Genomic DNA, 21,089 nt, shown 5'->3' on the forward strand with positions numbered 1-21,089 from the left:
TAAATCGCTTGATCAAAGAATCCCCAAGCAGTGCACATAAAACAATGATTATCAATATACAAATGGAAGTCCACAGAATTTTAAAATAGGTACAGGCGGCGACCATTTTAGGCGTGTCCAATTTCCACGTGATCACCGATGTGTGGGTCCTTTTCGACCTGGAAGAGGGCATAATGGGTGGAAGGAGGTGAGGGCATAATGGGGCAAGGCATGTTTATGCACACTCCACCAATGCACACAAGGAGCAGTAAGGGAACCCCCGTGCAAAATGGTCGCCACCTGTATACATAGCTTGATTATATGTCTGCGTAAGGTTTCCGAAACCAAAAAGTTTTTGTGTGTCAAGGTCCCGAAGCCACCCCAATAAAACACAATTCACACAGATTATTTGTTTAATGTTTTTGGCATAATTTTGGCCACAACTTTATTACAATACAAGAAATGTGAGTGGTTCCTTAGGCATTGGTTGCGTCTATCTGACCCTACATGGGGACAGACTGACATTCGCATGCCTGCGAAAGTCAGGGAAAGGGAAAACATTTTGGGGAGGAAGATGGAGCTGGATACCATGCCCTCACCTCTCCCCAAATGCTCCCAGGGGCTCTTGCATGGCCCTAGCCCCTTGATAGGGGTTCGAACAAAAGCATGGCGAGCCCCTGGATTCCTTTAATGGAATTCCCTTGCAGCAGCAGCATTGGAGGGGCAGGCAGGAAGCTCAATGCTGCGCGCAAGGAATATAAAACTTCTTGGCTGTCAATCATAAAATGGCAACATCAAATTCTCTCCTACAACAAGAGGAGCCCAATTGCAGTGGTGGCCAGCTACCTTCACCCACCCAGCAACAGTGGGGATGTTTTGATAGACCCCACCGCAACATGTGCTCTCCATGAAGGAGAACACGCTTTAGCAGAAATGGCACAACAAGGATATCTGCCAAACATCAATGAACAGGTATAGTAGTTCCAGAGCACAGGCCTCGTCACACTTAGGACTAGACACCACACAGATGAGGAGTGAACATCTGTATTATCCCATGGTCTTGGTGAAGGACAGCTTCCATGGGCAGAGTGGTCAAGGTGAAGGACAGCTCCCCTTCTCACCTGAGAGGGGGGAATTGTTATGAGGTGGTAAATAGTTACTGGTTACTGGAAATTCCCACAACACTCATGTGCAAGGAAGCCTGGAGGGAAAGTTTCTTGACTTTGGCCAGCTTTGCATGTCATTCTGAGCCATTGTTAGTATTAAATCATGGTTTCCTCACAAACTTGCATCCTCCTGGTTTATTTCTGCTTACAAAGCCATCATAGTCACGATTTAGAGAATACAACACCTTGCTTGCGCCATGTGAGCACCATGCAGGGACTGGGGTGGGTGAGGAGGTGGCACATTTATTATTAAACCATAATATTCACATCCATAAGCTGAACATGCTGGAAGTCTGCCATAATTACATGACCCATGTTTCCTGGTTGCATCCATCTCTGACTCTGTGATAACTGTGGCATCAAAGTCGAAACTGATGTGAGCTTTTTTCCTTTTTTTTACATTCTAATTGGTCCCCCACCCTTGTGTAAATCAAGAGCAACATGAAGGCCATGTCAGCTACAGTCTTTTTTTGGTTCCTCCCCAGATCACTTGCCTGCAACTGAGTACAGAATGCCACATCTAGCGTATTTCCTGCTGCATATGTTGAGCCCAATGTGATTTGAGGCAGATCTATGGTTGTCACGGTGGCCAAGAAATTCAGAGCTGCTCCAACCAGCAAGTGGCCTTGGCATGTATGTTGAACCAAAGCACGGGGGTTGTCAACACCACTTCCAAGACTGCTTCTGACAGCTTGGTGGCAAACCAACATAATCTTAGTTCTGCGTTAAGCTAATGCCAGCTGAAGACACTCAAAACTGGTATCCAATTTTGTGCCGTTCAGAGATTGTTAAACTGCGACTACCATCAGTGCCAGGCAGCCTGAGCAGTGGTCAGGAATATTGGTAGCTCAACAACTTCTGAAGGGCACCACATTGGCAGACGGTTTGACAGCAGTATAGCACCTCTGCCTCCTTGCCCCCCAGCTGAGACTATTGCTGCACTCTGTACCCTGGAAATCACACCTGGAAGAGATTTAGAACTCCCCTTCCTTCCATCTACCGTATTTTTCGCTCTATAAGACGCACCAGACCACAAGAAGCACCTAGTTTTTGGAGGAGGAAAACAAGAAAAAAAATATTCTGAATCTCAGAAGCCAGAACAGCAAGAGGGATCACTGCGCAGTGAAAGCAGCAATCCCTCTTGCTGTTCTGGCTTCTGGGATAGCTGCGCAGCCTGCATTCGCTCCATAAGACGTACACACATTTCCCCTTAAGTTTTAGGAGGGGAAAGTGAGTCTTATAGAGCAAAAAATACGGTAGGTTTCTATTACAGTGGTACCTCGGGTTACATATGCTTCAGATTACATATGCTTCAGGTTACAGACTCCACTAACCCAGAAATAGTGCTTCAGGTTAAGAACTTTGCTTCAGGATGAGAACAGAAATCATGCATTAGCGGCGCAGCAGCAGCAGGAGGCCCCATTAGCTAAAGTGGTGCTTCAGGTTAAGAACAGTTTCAGGTTAAGTACGGACTTCCGGAACGAATTAAGTACTTAACCTGAGGTACCACTGTATACAAGCCAGGTCAGCATCCTTAATTCCTTGACCATACTTCTGGCTACTTCTGTGTAATCTGACAAGACCTGACATGGAAGGCAACTGGCGAATAGAAAAAGTCATCTGTTAAAGATCCAATGTGATGTGTGCATGTTAGACAGAAATATTTATTTTAGTTACACAACTGCGGTGCTGTGCTGGAGCAGAAAGATTTGTCTTGTTTCCTTCCTGAATGTTCACAGGTTATTTGGCATTCCTTTGAGCTATAAATTACAGCCATAAGCTTGAACCAAAGGAGTTTGTTTAAAAGTAGGCTGGAGTAGGAAAACGACACACACACACGCTTGAAAAAGAAGAGAGACTTATTTCTACGTCAGCCCATTAAAGCAGCCCAATTCATCTTTCTCTTGCGTGGAGAACTAAGTTTCTCTAAGGATCTCACTCTGTGCTTCGCCATGAAGACGGCCACAATCTTTTTCGTAATTTTTGTCAGTTTCATGGGAGGCTTAGGAAAAAATCCAAGGCCAAAGAAAAGGAGCAACGGTGACGAAATAAATTTTTATACTAAAGCGAAAGATGCCTGCACGATGAATATGAGTGGAAATGGCGAAGTGACACTCAGAATAGAATGCAGGAGTCAAGGCAAAATTTACTGGTGTGAATATACTGGGAATCCATCGCTTTGTCGTTCTTTTAATAACAACCAAAGGGTTTATTGGAATCAGATTGCCATGGACCGAAGGAAACAGACCAACGCCTGTCAGCCGAATGCAGCTCTGAAGCCTTCCATGTGCCAGAGAGCTCCTCCTGAGGCTCACATGAAGCAAGTGGCTTCCAGCATAAAGCCAAACCCGCAGGCAGATACTGTCAATCAAGCAAAGGCAGTCCCGAACCCTGCAACTTCTCCAAAGCAAGTTAAAAAAAGCCAAGCAGGGAAAGCCTTGCTTAAAAAAACAGGGAGACCCAAACCATCTCCTTTGCCTCCTACAAAAGCAACCCAAGAAGGTCAGATGTCTGGAAACGATTCTGAAGCGATGAAGTTAGCGCGGAAGCATTGCTGGGAGTCCCTGCATGGCATCTGTTCCTACATCATCAGCATCTTTAGCGGCTGAGGAGGAAAAGGTAATTTTGTCTCTGTCATACTAAGATGTGGTTCTGAATTTCTAAGAGCTGGATCTAGAACTACAGCTTGAACCCAAAAGAAAGGACACGACAAGACTGGTTTATTGTGATAAGTTAAGAGTATGGGGGGGGGGATGTATTAGCAAAATCCCACTAAATTAAGTGCTTCTATATCCAAATGGGATATAGAGTTTAATGGGTTTATAATGAGTTTAATAGTGTGTTTAATGGGAACTATTTAAGCATGTGCACTTAATTCTCCATTTGAAATCAAGGTGACAAAGATTGGTTTATCTTTAGCTGGATAAAGTTGTTTAGTTATGAACCAGGTTATTTAGTGATGAACCATAGCTATTTAGTGACGAAACGAGCACTTTCCTGTGAGATATATTTTCAGTTAATAGTTTTGTGGTGCGCCAAAAGTTCTACCCAAGTTATTTCTACTCAAGTTATACATAAGACCTTATTAACTGGTATTACTCTAATGCTTTTCTTATAGGACATTTCCTGCTAAAGAGCTATTCCACCAGAATACTTTGAGCTCTGTTCCCCAAGAATATAGTATTTTAACTATATTTGTTGGCTCGTAAGTTTGTTTTGTTAGGTCATTCAGCCAAAGCAGTCAAGCCAATCGTGCCTAACAGGAGAACAGGCAAAATTCTGTCTTTCAGTGTTTTCAGTTTTATGAAAACTGTTTCCATTTTGGTGTCAAACTGTATTAAGGAACGGGGAGGGGGGGAGAATGAAAGAGAGAGTTTCTCTCTGGCAATGGTAATTTATTGTTAAACTATAGGTTGAAAGGCAGGTTGTTGATTTCCAAATGTATTCTTAACTTGTCAATCAGCAAAGCAGATCATTAAACATCTAAAATGTATAGTCCTAATTTTATGGCTTGAAGTTAAATAGAAGAAGTATGCATTTTAATGTGTTAAATGAATATAAAAGAACATTGTACAGAAAACTATGCTGCCAGTGGTGTTCACTAGATTGACTGGAAAAATGTAGGTTCTCATCTAAGTCTGACCGTGGACTTGGTTGGTAGTTCTTAGCCAGAAATCACCCTCAGCATCCATGCTATGGTTGAAGTAAGAGCCATTTCCTTCAGAAGGGGGAGGCACATGACCTCTATACTGGTAGCCTGAAAGTGATTATCCAAGAAAAAACCCCTCTGCTACATGTATGCTTAGGAACTGTCTTTGCAGGTCTATTCTGGATAAATGTGTGAGTCTTAAAAAGCCTTAAATAGCACTTCCCTAGAATATATTATAGGGACGCAGGTTGCGCTGTGGGTTAAACCACAGAGCCTAGGACTTGCCGATCAGAAGGTCGGCGGTTCGAATCCCCGCGACGGGGTGAGCTCCCGTTGCTCGGTCCCTGCTCCTGCCAACCTAGCAGTTCGAAAGCCGGCGGGAAGGTAAACGGCATTTCCCTCTGCTGCTCTGGTTCGCCAGAAGTGGCTTAGTCATGCTGGCCACATGACCCAGAAGCTTTACGCCGGCTCCCTCGGCCAATAAAGCGAGATGAGCGCCGCAACCCCAGAGTTGGTCACGACTGGACCTAATGGTCAGGGGTGAATGCTGAAACTTTTCGATCTAGAACCCAAAACATTATGTTTGCTGGTAAAGGCTGAAAATGGAACGATGGTACCCAATAGTCAACATTCAGGACATAAGTGTCAGGGACCCCAGAGTAGAGCAAACAAAATCCCTCATTGGAAGAGATGTTTGACAGTGGAATAGACTCCCTCTGGAAGTGATGGACTATCCTTCCTTGGAAATTTTTAAGCAGCGGTTAGATGGCCATGTGTCAAGGATGTTTTAGTTGAGATTCCTGCCTTGCAGGGGGTTGGACTAAATGACCCCCAGGGTCTCTTCCAACTCTACAATTCTATGAATTATGCTGCTCCTTGGAATTGTGCATGCATGAATGAGTGTGTTTATCGATTTCTGGTAGCTTCCAGAAACCTGGGTTTATGCTTACAGAATGCAAGCTGAATTTACTAGTAGATGTATGTGAAGCCTCCTTTGAAATCGTCAATCTGCCGCTGCTGCCAAAATCTTGGTACAACTTATGATAAAATATTTGTGGCACATGAAGTACAATGCAATATTTAAATTCTATGTTTTTTTATAGAAAAGAAAGATCCAGTGTCTGTTTTTAAGGAGACAGCTTTCTAAACTATTTATTTCTTCTTGTTTTGCAGGGCAAAAGCCTTACAGTTGCTGAGCTCCTGACAGCATTACTTTTTTCAGCTGGGTTTATATAAACAGCATTACATTTTTGCAGCTGTTCTTTCCCCCCCCCCCCCTATATCTCGATGAGTATTTTAAACTATAGCCCCAAAGATCTCCAGGAGGAGATAGCTATGAGTCAGTATAGCAGATGCCAATTTAATGACACTGGGCACTAAATTGTACTGTGTTGAGCACACTAATGGCTCGCTGAACACCAAGCTATAAATATTGTTCCAGTTTGTACAACTAATTAAAAAAAATCCATGTGTGTTTACTGAAATTGCATAATATGTGCTAAGAAAGTCAATTTCCATTTAGACAAGTCTGTTCATTGAAGTAGCAAGAGGGTGGGAGGCAATGAGGAAGCGAGAAGTGAGCTACAAAAACTTTTTTCGCTCCATAAGACGCACCTAGTTTTTAGAGAAGGAAAACAAGAAAAAAAAATTCTGATGAAACAGTGGATGTATGATTTTTGTGGTTCATGCTGTGGCCACAGACATGTGATTTGACGGTGAATTTGGGGTAGCCCAATGCAAAAATCCTGAGGATCCACGTGGATCCATGCTTTGTAACCACGTTTTTGCACCATTGCGGCCCCACGCAACAGTGGGTGCGTGATTTTTTTGGTGCAAGATGTAACCATGGACATGCTATGTGATCTGATGGTGAATTTGGGGTGACGCAATGCAAGACTCCTGAGGATCCATGGGCTTTTACCTCTCCCCTCCCAGGCAGCCTCTGGTAGGTCCTTTATCTTTCTCCCGATCCCACCGATCAGCTGCTTCCTTTCAACACTCCCTTCCTTCTTGTTTGCCTTAGTGTCTTTTGGAGCAGTTTTTTTGTTCCTCCTTTTCTTCTAATTTCTCTCCTCGTTGATTTAGTCTTCCTGTCTCCCCTCCTTGCATGTTTGCTGTCTTTACCTCCCCCCTCCCAGGCAGCCTCCTTTATTGCTAGCACCCCTTATCTCGCTTCCAATCGCTTCCGATCAGCGGCTTTGCTTCAACATCCACTTCCCTCTTTCAAAACAAAACCATAAAAAGCATGATCTGCTTTTTGCCCCTGGGCAATTTGACTCCAGGGACCACACATTTGCTCCATAAGACGTACAGACATTTCCCCTTACTTTTTAGGAAGAAAAAAGTGTGTCTTATGGAGCAAAAAATACAGTAATTTGAGGTGCACTTGTAAGCATGTTGATAAAGCTATTGCTGGTGCACATTCTGTCCTTACCCCCAATATATCAATGTGGATGACATTTGGATTCTATTGAAGGCAGTAGTTTTTGCCCCAGACCCCTAAGAACCTCTTCATAGGGTGAAACTGAGCAGCTTATTCCTATGACCAGAAGCAGTGGCAGACCTTAGGGACACAAATTTCAGGGGTTGCCCAATTTTAGCATTGCCCAGAGGCTTTGCGCCCAGCATGACCGAGCCAATCACACTTCTCTATATCCAGCTCTGCCAAAGGCAAAGTTCCAGACCATACAGGAAGGAACCCACCACTGTGGCTCCTCCTGCTGCCATAGAATTGCCAAAAAAGTGAATGTCGGGGTTTGGGGTGTTTTTGTTTTTTTAAGCAGGTTGCCCTCATCATTTCCTTTGGACATCACAGAGCTTTCTTTCGCTAGCTAGCAAGAACAGTGGCTGCTCTGGACACTTCTATATAAGAAAAGGTGCAAAAAAAAAAAAAAAGCTTTGGCCATAGATGGCTATGGGTGAATTAAGCCCTTGGGCCAAAAATGGATAGCCACATGCTGCAAACAATGAGGAAGGGGCTTTGTGTTCATAGAAGGGCAATTTAGAGCAGGGCTGCCAACTTTGAGGAATGAACAAAATGGTTTATTCAAGCACTGAACAACCTTTGGTAAGTATTCTGGGTGGGGTTAAGGTGGTGGTATATAACATTAATAATAATGATGATGATTTTTTATTTATATCCCACCCTCCCCAGCCAAAGCCGGACTCAGAGCGGCTAACAACAGTAAAATAATACAACATTCTAAAATCATTTCGTTATAAAATCAGTTCAAATCAAATTAATGGCAACCATTGGGCTAGAGTTCTGTGAGGATTACCAAAGGCCTGGTGGAACAGCTCTATCTTGCAGGCCTTGCGGAAAGATGTCAAGTCCTGCAGGGCCCTAGTCTCTTGTGACAGAGCGTTCCACCAGATCAGAGCCACAGCCGAAAAAGCCCTGGTTGAGGCCAGCCTAACCTCTCTGTGGCCTGGGACCTCCAAGATGTTTTTGTTTGAAGACCGTAAGGTCCTCCGTGGGACATACCAGGAGAGGCAGCCCCGTAGGTACGAGGGTCCTAGGCCGTATAGGGCTTTGAAGGTTAAAACCAGCACCTTAAACCTGATCCTGTACTCCACCAGGAGCCAGTGCAGCTGGTATAGCACTGGGTGAATGTGATCCCGCAGCGAGGACCCCGTAAGGAGTCTCGCCACGGCATTCTGCACCCGCTGGAGTTTCTGGGTCAGCTTCAAGGGCAGCCCCAAATAGAGCGAGTTACAATAATCCAGTCTGGAGGTGACTGTCGGGTGGATCACAGTGGCTAGGTCAGGGCGAGAGAGGTAAGGAGCCAACTGCTTAGCTTGGCGGAGGTGAAACCCCCGCCCCCATGCTTCAGAAGACAAGGAAAAGAAAAGGGACATATTTTTCCTGTCTCATTCTCCTGAACTGAGTAGACCATCCCACTACACACAGCAAGGTTGGGGAACTTGTGGTTCTCCAGACTTTGTTGGGCTCCAACTCCCACCAGCACCAGGTGAGCCATAGGTGAGCGGGTTGCAGTCCAGCAACATCTGGATGGTCACAGTTTTCCCATCCCTGATACAGAGCATCAAAACAACAAAATACTTCTGTTTGGGAGAGAGAGAGAGAAAATATAGGGAAAAGACAAGAGAGAGCAGTACTTAAAGAGTCTGTTCCAGACTGTTTGAGGCCATGAACAGGAGCCCTTTTCATAACCCATGTGTCTTAGAGGGTGGGGGATACATTGGAACATTTTGATGCGAGTCCAGTGAACACAGGTGACACTGAGTACCTATTCATCATCATCATCATAGACTTTATTGCGCTAACCATAGGCCATGGCATCATTCAGAAAAATAAAAGGAAAAACATCAATAACCATAAGAATCATTAGGCACCACACATACAATATAAACCACTGTCACAACTACTAAGATTGTTTGTTGCATAAAATAGAATAGCAGAAGATTCTCTAGTAAAATGTGCCAAATTAAATATCCGAATCCTCTTTGCAGTTGACCGCTATTTTATCTAGTTCTTCCCTCCTGAACTTCTTAGCTGCCAACGCATAGAGTGCTACTTTATAAGTTACAAAGTCATCAGTATCGCTCAGCACCCATTCCACCCTTTCCACCCTTTCCAAGTGAGTTCCATTCGGAAATGGGTTGTATGAATTGGTCTCTTGGGTATATATATAACGGGCACTGCAATAAATAGTGGCACAGGTCCTCCGCACAGGGTTGCCCACACAGACAAAGTCTCTCTTCATACGGTATACTTTGCTGTAGCGTCCATCCAACACCACCGAGGGCATCTATTGGAATCGTAATTCTTTCAAAGCGATTCTAAGCACAGCAAGTGGGAGTTGGCTGGGGCCGGCTCCATTTTAATAAGTGGAAACCATGGCGAACTCTTGGTAGAAGCCATCATGGTTAGATCCCTAAAGAGACAATCTCTTAAGTGCCTCTTGTCCATTTTCATAGTCACCTGAAATTGGTATTGGGACAAGAGGCGTTGGACGCTGTCCTTCCAACATTTGGTCTGTTTCTGTTCTGTGTGTGACATAGTGGGCAATCTCTCCTCCGAAAGAAATTGAAGTCTTTTCACATAATTTAAGCACAGGTAATCAATTCTAGCCTGTATTGTTGTCACGTCAGCTTCAACGCAGAGAAGAGCAGCTGGAGTCCCGTTGGGAAGCGAGAGCACTTTCCTGAGGAATTTGTTCTGCACTATTTCTAAGGCTTTGTTGGCATTTGGGTCCTTGCCCCATATCGCTACTCCCTGAAGCATCTGGGAGACCACTTTAGTGGCAAAGATTTTCAATAGCTGACCAACCACCATAAAATAGAATTTCATTAATGCCCCACAAGCTTTCTGCGCTTTGAGTTTCGTAGCCTTGATGTGACCTATCCATTTGAAAGCAATACGAGGCCACCCAAAAACAAGGGAGTGGTTTCTGCATACTTGGTTGCAGGCAGGGGTGACACACCTTAGACATGGAGAAATATATATGGAGAAGCTTACATGGTACACAATCAACATCTTGGAGGTCCTAGGACTTAGAGATTGTTGATGGCTGCTGAATCATTAGGGGAAGGGGGAAGGGACTGAATAATAACCGAGGAGTTGAGCAGACTATGAGTCCATCAGGGGTGCCAACTTAAATAAAATATTAGGGGGGGCTGGTAAGCCCCACCCTGCATAATTGATCACATGACATGGTGCACACATGCCTTTTGAATGGCAATGCCCATCAACTGGGGAAGCTGGCCCCCTCAAATATTTTATTGGGAAGGCTGAAGACCCCTTGGTTCCTATGGAGCCATCAGTTATGTGCAATTCAGACATGGAATGTCAGGAGCACAGAAGAAAATGGAAGGGGGGGAGTAGAGCAGGAATTGGTCTGCTGAAATCCCTACATTGGGTTCAATTTCTCTGTCAATAAGTCCAGAAGGAACACCCACCATAGGGACAGCCTTACTGCCATTCTTGGATGACCAGCCTTGTAAAATGGTTGCACCAAGGTTCATCTAAAGCAGGCATCCCCAAACTTGGCCCTCCAGCTGTTCTGGGACTACAGTTCCCATCGTCCCTGACCACTGGTCCTGTTAGCTAGGGATGATGGGAGTTGTAGTCCCAAAACAGCTGGAGGGCCGAGTCTGGGGGTGCCTGATCTAAAGGTTCGTCAGCCTGGGAAGGTAGCCCATCCGGGAGAAGGAAAACTATCTTAAATCTCTGCTACCTTATGGGATATCTTCTGGGGAAGAAAAGACTAAGGAGTAAACTGTACACAAATCTAGAGTAGGGACCCTAAGATGGTTGGATGGCGCCTTGTATGCATCCTTCCAGCAACTCTTGCAGCAGGTATGAAATGTATGGCTCTGCTTCCCTTTGGACCACATCAATGAGGCTAAGCAGGGGAATCATTTTATCATCTGGGCAGCTCACGACCTTCATACACACTACCCAGGCTTGCACCCCGAAGAAGTCACGTCAGTGCTGCTGGCGCAGTGGTTTGACTTCACCTTCAGAGGTGCACTCCATTGTCTCACAAGACAGATAGATGCCAACAACAACAACATCTAAAGCAGCAGATCGAAGCAGTCTTGGAAGTTTGTGCGTAGAGTGGTCACTAATGGGAGCACGGATATCAATAATGTGCCCAAAGGCTATCTAACACACTGAGCAGAAACACAGTGGCATTTGCTTGGAATGGATCTGGGCTTGTCTTGAGACTGACCCATAAAACGTTTACTTGGTCTTGGTCATATTATGTTCTACGGTTGAGATTAGTACATGACCCAGATGCAAGGATTGGTAAAAGGGACCTTTGAAAGGATCTTGCCAAGTTACTTGGTCCTACTTTTGCTCACTTTTAGCACTTGCATAAATTCAATGTATGGATGATTCTTTTTATTTATTGAATTTATATACCGCCCTATACCCAGAGGTCTCATGATGTGAATATGACATACAACTTAGTGCTACTAATTCTGTTGCGCTAGTAGACAGCAGATAGTGGTGAAGCTCAACATCAAAAAAATGAAGTTCATGGCCACTGGTCCCATCACCTCCTGGCAAATAGAAGGGGAAGAAATCGAGGCAGTTAGAGATTTTACTTTCTTGGGCTCCATGATCACTGCAGATGGTGACAGCGGTCAAGAAATTAAAAGACGCCTGCTTCTTGGGAGAAAAGCAATGACAAACCTAGACAGCATCTTAAAAAGCAGAGACATCACCTTGCCAACAAAGGTCCGTATAGTAAAAGCTATGGTTTTCCCAGGAGTGATGCATGGAAGTGAGAGCTGGACCATAAAGAAGGCTGATCGCCAAAGAATTGAGACTCTTGAGAGTCCCGTGGACTGCAAGAAGATCAAACCTATCCATTCTGAAGGAAATCAGCCCTGAGTGCTCACTGGAAGGACAGATCCTGAAGCTGAGACTCCAATACTTTGGCCACCTCATGAGAAGAGAAGACTCCCTGGAAAAGACCCTGATGTTGGGAAAGATTGAGGGCACAAGGAGAAGGGGATGACAGAGGACGTGATGGTTGGATAGTGTTCTCAAAGCTACCAGCATGAGTTTGACCAAGCTGCGGGAGGCAGTGGAAGACAGGAGTGCCTGGCATGCTCTGGTCCATGGGGTCACGGAGAGTCGGACACGACTAAACAACTAAACAACAAAATCATATCCTGACTGATTGTGATTCCTTTTCTTTTTAAAAAATTGTGTTGTTTTTCAGTCAAAATTTTCTACAAAATCTTCTTGCATCAGTTAATGTTTAATACAACAAAATTCCATGCGCAAGGGATCAGAGGTTAGGAGACTTCTAGATACAGATCAGAACAAAGCTGCAGTCCCTGACTCTAGGCTAACATTCTAGAAAGAAGGCACAGTAGGAAGGAGTGTTAAAAGTTAGGGGAAGGTTACTATGGCTGATTTGAATCAAGTTGCGACCAAGCTGATCTTCCTTTTGCTGCCTTCACCGCTGTTGGAGTAGAGAGCAAGACGGTGTAAGGTCCACGCCACTTAGGTGCAAGTGGATCACGTTTCCACTCTTTCACCCATACGCTATCGCCAGCCTGGAACTGATGAATCGGCTCGGCAATGCTGCACGGCGTGCGCTCGAGGACCCACCTGTTAAGAGAAACAAAAACACGGGAGAGAGATTGCACTTGTCCCTGTGTCACATGGTCTCCTATTTGTTTAAGATCAGCTGAAATATCCTGAACAAAGGAGGGCGGTCTCCCATACAGGAGCTCAAAAGGTGACAACTTAAGTCTTTTTGTGGGTGCACACCGAACACGAAACAGTGTTATGGGTAACACATCTACCCATCCCAATCCCGTTTCCTGGGTTAATTTTGCCAATTGGGTTTTCAGAGTCCGATTCATTCTTTCAGTTTTCCCTGAACTCTGAGGCCTATAGGCTGCATGCAGTCTCCATTTCACTTGTAAGACTCGACATACTTCTTGTACTACTTGATCAATGAACGCTGGCCCATTGTCACTTCCAATGCATCTAGGTAATCCAAACCTCGGGATCAATTCAGTGAGGAGTCTCTTAGTTACCTCTCGTGCCTTTTCAGTTCGGGTGGGAAAAGCTTCAACCCATCCGGTAAGAGTATCTACAAACACAAGGAGATACTTGAATCCCTTAGAAGGGACCAGCTCTGTGAAGTCCACAATTAGGCTTTCCATGGGGACATATCCCACATGTTGGATTCCAGGAGGTTGTACCGGTCCCTGCCTGGGATTGTTTTTAGCACAAAGAACACATTTCTGTGAAATGCAAGTTGCTAATTGTGATAGGTTAATAATATACAACTTCCGACTGAGACTCTCTCTGGTTGCAGTACCGCCAAGGTGAGTAGATTCATGATAATTTCTTACAATTGTGCCTGCTAGATGATGAGGTACATAAATCCTATTGTCTGGCAGGATCATCCAACCGTCCTTCACAACTGCTCCTTCCTGTTCAGCCCACTTCCTCTCTTCTGGGGTATAGTGAGGTTTAACTTCTTCTGGAGCTACCTCTGGTATGAGGGCTGCTATAAATCCTCCCACAGGCTTTTGGGCTGCCTCTCGAGCTGCTTTGTCAGCAGCATGATTTCCTCTGGTTATTGGATCCCTTCCTCGTCCATGACCTTTGCAGTGCATTACAGCAATCTGTTCTGGAGCCCATACTGCTTCTAACAGGATTTCTACTTCAGGTCCATATTTCAAGGCCTTCCCGTGGGCTCCTATTAGACCTCTTTCTTTCCATAGAGCACCATGTGCATGCAGGGTTAAGAAGGCATATTTAGAATCAGTATAGATGTTTGCCTTACATCCGGCTGCCAATTGCAGAGCTCTAGTTAAACCTATAAGTTCAGCTTTTTGTGCTGAGGTGCCAGCAGGCAAAGCTTCAGCTTCCACAACTTCCTCATTGGTGACCACAGCATATCCTGCTCGTCTGGCACCTTCATGCAGGTAACTGCTACCATCAGTATAATATACAACATCTGGATTTTTCAATGGTTCATCTTTCAGATCGGGTCTACTGGAATAAACTTCATCCATTATTTGGAGACAATCATGTGATTCTTCATCATCTACCTCTGGTAGGGGCAGCAAAGTCGCTGGATTGAGCATATTCACTACTCGTAGATGAATCCTGGGATTTTCACACAATAGGCCTTGGTACCTAGCCATCCTTGGGTTCGTTAGCCAATAACTACCCTTATATTCCATGAGTGTCAGAACAGCATGAGGTACATTCACATACATTGTCTGGCCGAAGGTAAATTTATCAGCTTCTTTGACAAGGCTTGCAGTGGCCGCTACTGCCCTTAGGCATGGAGGCCATCCTTTTGCTACTGAGTCCAACTGTTTTGACAAATAAGCTACTGGACGGTTCCAACTTCCTAATCTCTGGGTCAGGACTGCCGCTGCAATCCCATTCTGTTCATGTACATACAGCTGAAAGGGTTTTTCCGAATTAGGCAGTCCAAGGGCTGGGGCCTCCATAAGTCGTTGTTTGATAACTAAAAAGGCTTGTTGCTGCTCAGGTCCCCATACGAATGGGTCCTTTTCTGCACCTCGAGTGCTTTCATGTAAGGGCTTGGCCAGACTGCTGAAATCAGGTATCCATAGTCTACAAAACCCTGCTGTTCCCAGGAATCCTCTGAGTTGTTTCCTTGTGGTAGGTTCCTTGATAAGGCAAATAGCTTCTTTCCTCTCTGGTCTCAATGCTCGTTGTTGGTGTGAGATGTCAAAGCCCAAATATTTGACCTTTTCTAAACATAACTGTGCCTTTTTCTGGGAAACTCGGTAGCCAGCTTGCCAGAGCAAGTGGAGCAGTTCCTCTGTCCCTTCTTTACAGGTATCAAAATCCTTTGCTGCTAGTATAAGGTCATCTACATATTGCAGAACCACCTTTTCTCCAGGTATTGAGGGGTAACTTGTTAGATCCTTCGCCAAGGCAGTGCCAAATAAAGTTGGGGAATTTTTGAATCCCTGGGGCAATCTCGTCCAGGTTAGCTGGCCTTTTGTTCCTGTCAAAGGGTCTTCCCACTGGAAGGCAAATATAGGTTGGCTCTGTGGTGCCAGCCGGCAACAGAAGAATGCATCTTTCAAGTCCAATACAGTAAAAAATGTTGCTTCTGGTGGGATCAAACTCAGCAGGGTGTATGGGTTTGGTACATTTGGGTGCAAGGTCTCGATAGCCTGGTTTACGAGCCTCAAGTCCTGCACTGGCCTGTATTCATCTGTCCCAGGTTTTCGAACAGGCAAAAGGGGTGTGTTCCACTCTGATTGGCAGGGCTTAAGCAGACCATATTTTAATAGGCGGTCCAAATGTTTCTGGATGCCCTCTGCTGCTCGCCGGGGTAAAGGATATTGCTTTACAGATACAGGGGTAGCCATAGGTTTTAAGGTTACTACAATTGGAGCTATATTCTTGGCCATTCCTGGTGGGCTATTTTCGGCCCATACTCCTGGTGGCACCTGTAGAGTTCGGAGGAGCTTGTTTAACTCTGTATCCAATGTGGGTTGGACTTGCAGGGCTGACATTAGGCGCCATGATTGTTCCTTAGGTACGGAGAGGGAAATTATTCCTGCTGCCTTTGATGGCAGTTTCATTTCTGGACCTCGAGGAGTGAAGGTGATTTGGGCCTGCAATTTGGACAGCATATCTCTACCTAAGAGAGGTATTGGACACTCAGGTATATACAAAAACTGATGGGTTAAACGATGTCCCCCAATCTGGCATTCCAAAGGTTGGAGGAAAGACCTCTTAGCTGACTGACCAGTGGCACTTTTAATGACTACACTTTTGGATGCCTTTTTCTGCAATAGTTCTGGGAGTACTGAGTATTCAGCCCCAGTATCAATCATAAAGTCTATTAAATGGCTTCCTAATTGGATCGTGACCGTGGGCTCCTGGAAGCCTAACTTTATGGAGTCCGGTCTTTCCTAGTCTTGGGTAAAATCCTCCTCTGCCAGTCCAATGACATTGTCCCTACTCCGTCCTTGTCCAGGTCTCTGATATCTTCCATCTCGGATCATTCCCCGTCCCCGTCCCTGGTTTCTTGGGCCGGAGCCTGGGCCTGGGCCTGGGCGTACTTCTTCCAACCTCAGGGGTTCAGGACACTCCCGCTTCCAATGACCCTCCTTCTTGCAATTTGCACATTGATTCCTTCCCAGTGGTGGATTCCTTCCCCGCCCTCTTCCTCCATTTAAGGGGTGGTAGTCTTGCTTCACTGCTGTGGCTAGCATTACCATCTTTTCCTTCTGCCACTTCTTCTTCTCTTGTTTCTCAGCCTCATCCCTATTCCGATAAACTCGGCGTGCAATGGCCATAATTTGGCTCATCAGCATCCCTTCCCATCCTTCTGATTTCTGAATTTTCTTACGAATGTCAGAAGCGCACTGGGCCACAAATGTAGCAGTAATCATTCTGCTGTTTTCAGGGGCTTCAGGGTCAAAAGGAGTCCATATACGATAGGCTTCTTGCAGCCTCTCTAAAAAGTCTCCTGGACTCTCATTTGGTTTCTGTTCTACTTCTGAGACTTTAGACATGTTAGTGGGCTTCTGGCATGCCCTGCGGATACCTTGCACAAGCGTCTGGCGATAGGTGGTAAGCCTGGCCAGGTGAATTACATTGTTTGGATCCCAATTAGGATCTTCCAAGGGAAAGTTGTCTTGGAGATGACGGTCAATATTAAAAATATTTCCCACTCTGGCCTGCTCACGCAAATATATCTGTGCCTTTTCAATTATGTCTCTCCTTTCCTCAGTGGTGAACAGAGTATTCAGGAGCTGGCGGCAATCTGTCCAAGTAGGACTATGAGTATTTATTATTGAAGTCACCAAGTCCATCATAGCCTGAGGTTTTTCTGCGAAAGATGGGGTGTGTGTTTTCCAATTCATCAGATCTGTAGTCGTGAATGGAATATATTGCAGGGTCGAAGTTCGAGGTGGCCTTGGTCCAGGTAGCCCGTTAACCAGCACAGGCTCCTCAAGTGCATCAAATACTCTTCTGAGAGGGGCTACTACGTGATCTTTCTCTTCGCTTTGCTCTAGGGGCCTTAAATCATAGGGGATGGTATTTGTCCCAAGGCGTTCTTTTAGCAGCTTTATACGCCTGGCTGTATTGCTTGCTGACCGATTAAGGTCTCCCTGTAACTTCTGTAATAATTCTCTAGGACTTGGATGTACAGGGGTTTGGGGTAGGCAATCAGTTGTTTCACTAAAAGAGACTGTAGATGGAGTTCTACTGGGACTCACAGATGGAATAACCACTTCTGCTTGGGCTTTATTATAGGCCTCCAATGCCTCCTGAAGATATTTATCATAATCTATCAAGGAATCAAGTTCTGTGACTCCAGCCCCATTATTCATTCCACTTTCTTGCCTTGGGGTTACAACTGGTGGAGGGTTTGGATTAGGCTCCCTTCGATGTGGAGCATAAGGTGGAGGTGGAAGCAGCTCTTCCTCTGGTCCCTCAAAAATGGGTTTGAGTTTATTTGGCAAGATTCCTTTTCTAGCTTCGGCTTTTACAGCCAATAATTTGCATCGTTGGACTTTGCATTCCCTTATCCATGGAGGATTTTTATTTAATGTGCTCAGCCAGGAATCTATATATGAAAATTGTTCTGGGCACCCTCCAATTTCTTTGGCGATGTTAGACCAAAGTTTGCTTACTAAATTTATATCAAAAGTTCCCTGAGATGGCCATCCAGTATTTTGCTTCGGCCACTCTAATTCACATAACGTTCTCAGGCGCTATGGCGTCATTTTGACTCCATATGCCCCTGAGAAGGCTTTCTTAAAATTATTTAACATACATTCAAGAGGTGTATTTTCCCCTTTTGAACCCCCAACTCCCATTGTATGGCCCTGTGAAGTATCCACTCAGTCACTCACACACACGCTTCGTGGGTTTCCTTGCCCAGATGGAGTCGCCTCACTGGGAACCGAAGTACTACCCACTCCACACTCAGGTCAGCTACAGATTGCTCTGTACTTTCTCACACATACAATGCGCTGGATACTTCACCACACACTACCTCCCAACTTTCCCTTTTCCCCCACCAGACCACCATCTGATGTATCCAACCACCTAGCGTACTCAGTTCCCACTTACTGAGACGCAGAAGTTTGATCAAGACTTCTCTTCCTCCCAATTAATTGGAGGGCCAAAAATCCCTTTGTGCACTTACCCCTGGTTGGTTCCGTTTCCCCCCGGTCCGTCGCCGCCAGTGAGCAGGGTATCAGACAGACGAGACTTCTGCGTTCCCCCTGGAAAAATTTACCAGTGCGCGCTTGGGTAAGCAGTTTAGAGATCCTCTCTCTTGTACCCTGCTCAGTAGAGCGAAGGGGCTGCGTTCCAGCAGACCACTTATCCGAGTCACGGCACCATAAAATGTAGCACCCTGCTTGTGGTTAACGCTTAGCTGGAATGAAATATTCAACGCAGCAACAGAGAATTTAAAATAATTATTTATTTGTCAGACAAATAAATGAGAGGCACAGTGGTATATGGTTACCAAGCTCTGGCCTGGCCTCCTGCCATTATGGCCAGCACTTATATTCCCTTAATCCAGCCCCCTTTGCTCCTCCTTGGGCTGCCTCTGTCCAATCAGCCTGGTTGGATTTCCTACTGGCTGATTGCTATAACCAATCACAAAAAGATACACCCATATCCTTCTGTCCTTATAAGGAACACAAACAGCTATATATTGTTACATCTATAAATGACAAATAAGTAGTAATATATCTTACATGTGTCTCAACAAGGAATCTTAATTACCAGCTCACCTCTTGCCCTCCCTGCCCTATTGCCTTCTAAAACAAATGGTTAATCTTAAATTTTTATCTTAAACATATGTCAAGGATCTTGAGTTTCACATCAACATTGAAAGATATCCTTCATTTGAAGGTTTCTAAACAAATGTCTGACAGCTAATATATCAGGACAGCATTTGATGGCGTCTTCTTGTCTGGCAGGGGGCTGGACTGGTGGCTGACTTAATTCCAGGATAAATACAACTCTTCTAGCATTTGTTAAATCCTTTGCATAATTACATTTAAGCCAATATATTTAAGCTAATATATTTCATACATTATCATAGGTAACCTTTTAAAAGGAATAAGGCCTTTTTAAAGTAGAGAGAGAAAGAAAAAAAAGAACTCAGTTTAAAACAGTTTCAGAAGAAGGCTCTTCAGTTTACATCCCCCCCCTTCAGCAAGCTGCTTTTCCCATTATCTGTTTAAGGAAGAAACAGCTTTAAAAAGACTTCCCAGCTAGATGCTTTAAAAAGACTTCCCAAAAAGCCTCTCTTTCTCTGTCAGCTAGATGTTTTTTCTCCCATTTGCCTCTGGCCTTAGAAAATACAGCTCAAGGTTTAAAAGAGGCCCATGGTATCATTTTACTATTTGCCCATTCCTAATTATATTTATCTCTGCCTTTTTTTATCTTCCGTAACATGTAGGGTCAGTGTCATTACTCAGTCTGTAATTTCAGCTTTTACGACTTTGAGAATTGCTTTCTGCTATCAATCAAAAGGGGCCCCTTGTCTAGGAAAACAGTGCCAGTGTTTTCTTAAGCAGCTAGCCTTCTTGCCTGGCATGAATACTTTTGAAAATCTACTTTTGAAAATCTAAGCCCTCTTTAATATACAAGTCCTGATCAAACATTAATAAAATGCAGGCTTATGCCTGATGCCTCACTTGCTTGTAGCCACCTGCATTGCAACTTACTTGTAAGCCACCCAGAGTGTCTAGGAGAGCCCAGCCAGATGGGTGGGATGGGATAAAAATAATAAAATTATTATTATTATTATTATTATTATTATTATTATTATTATTATTATTATTATTACAGTGGTGCCCCGCAAGACGAATGCCTCGCAAGACGAAAAACTCGCTAGACGAAAGAGTTTTCCGTTTTTTGAGTCGTTCCGCAAGACGAATTTCCCTATGGGCTTGCTTCGCAAGACGAAACGTCTTGCGAGTTCTTGAGAGTTTGTTTCCTTTTTCTTAAAGCTGCTAAGCCGCTAAGCCGTTAATAGCCGCTAAGCCGCTAACCGCAAGATGAAGAGACTCGCAGAACGGATTAATTTCGTCTTGCGAGGCACCACTGTACTGCTACTACTACTACTACTTGTTTAAGTTACACAGCATTTTGCTCTTCCCCCTGCCCTGAATGGCAGCCCTGTACTATACTAGAAGTTGGTTTTAAAGCTCTCCCGAGTTTGAAAAGCAGCTTGCTCCTAAAGGGAGACAACTCACCAGACTTTGCAATGCTCTGGGGTTGGAGGGGTTTGCAAACTTTGGCAGGAACCACCAAGAGAGCAAAGCTGACCTTCACATCTCCACACTGTTTACATCACTTGCCTCTCCTGGGACTGTTCACTTGTTCATATGGTATCAGAGTTCCCCCACAGAATGTTTCTGAGGTTTTACTGATTTTTTTACCGGTTAGAATAATTTATAAATCGCTTGATCAAAGAATCCCCAAGCAGTGCACATAAAACAATGATTATCAATATACAAATGGAAGTCCACAGAATTTTAAAATAGGTACAGGCGGCGACCATTTTAGGCGTGTCCAATTTCCACGTGATCACCGATGTGTGGGTCCTTTTCGACCTGGAAGAGGGCATAATGGGTGGAAGGAGGTGAGGGCATAATGGGGCAAGGCATGTTTATGCACACTCCACCAATGCACACAAGGAGCAGTAAGGGAACCCCCGTGCAAAATGGTCGCCACCTGTATACATAGCTTGATTATATGTCTGCGTAAGGTTTCCGAAACCAAAAAGTTTTTGTGTGTCAAGGTCCCGAAGCCACCC

General features: G+C 44.7%; 1 protein-coding gene across 1 annotated transcript; it reads left to right on the forward strand.

Annotated features, from left to right (window-relative positions):
* The first annotated feature begins 3,009 nt into the window (after window positions 1–3,009).
* LOC310686516 (fibroblast growth factor-binding protein 2-like) lies at window positions 3,010–6,248 on the forward strand. Its single transcript, XM_083460253.1, has 2 exons — window positions 3,010–3,764; window positions 5,968–6,248. The coding sequence occupies exon 1, from the start codon at window positions 3,098–3,100 to the stop codon at window positions 3,752–3,754; it is 657 nt and encodes a 218-aa protein (XP_083316379.1). The 5' UTR covers window positions 3,010–3,097; the 3' UTR covers window positions 3,755–3,764; window positions 5,968–6,248.
* The last annotated feature ends 14,841 nt before the right edge of the window (window positions 6,249–21,089 follow it).

The sequence above is a fragment of the Podarcis liolepis genome (assembly GCF_965112155.1).
Source record: "Podarcis liolepis genome assembly, chromosome: 9".
Classification (NCBI taxonomy): domain Eukaryota; kingdom Metazoa; phylum Chordata; class Lepidosauria; order Squamata; family Lacertidae; genus Podarcis; species Podarcis liolepis.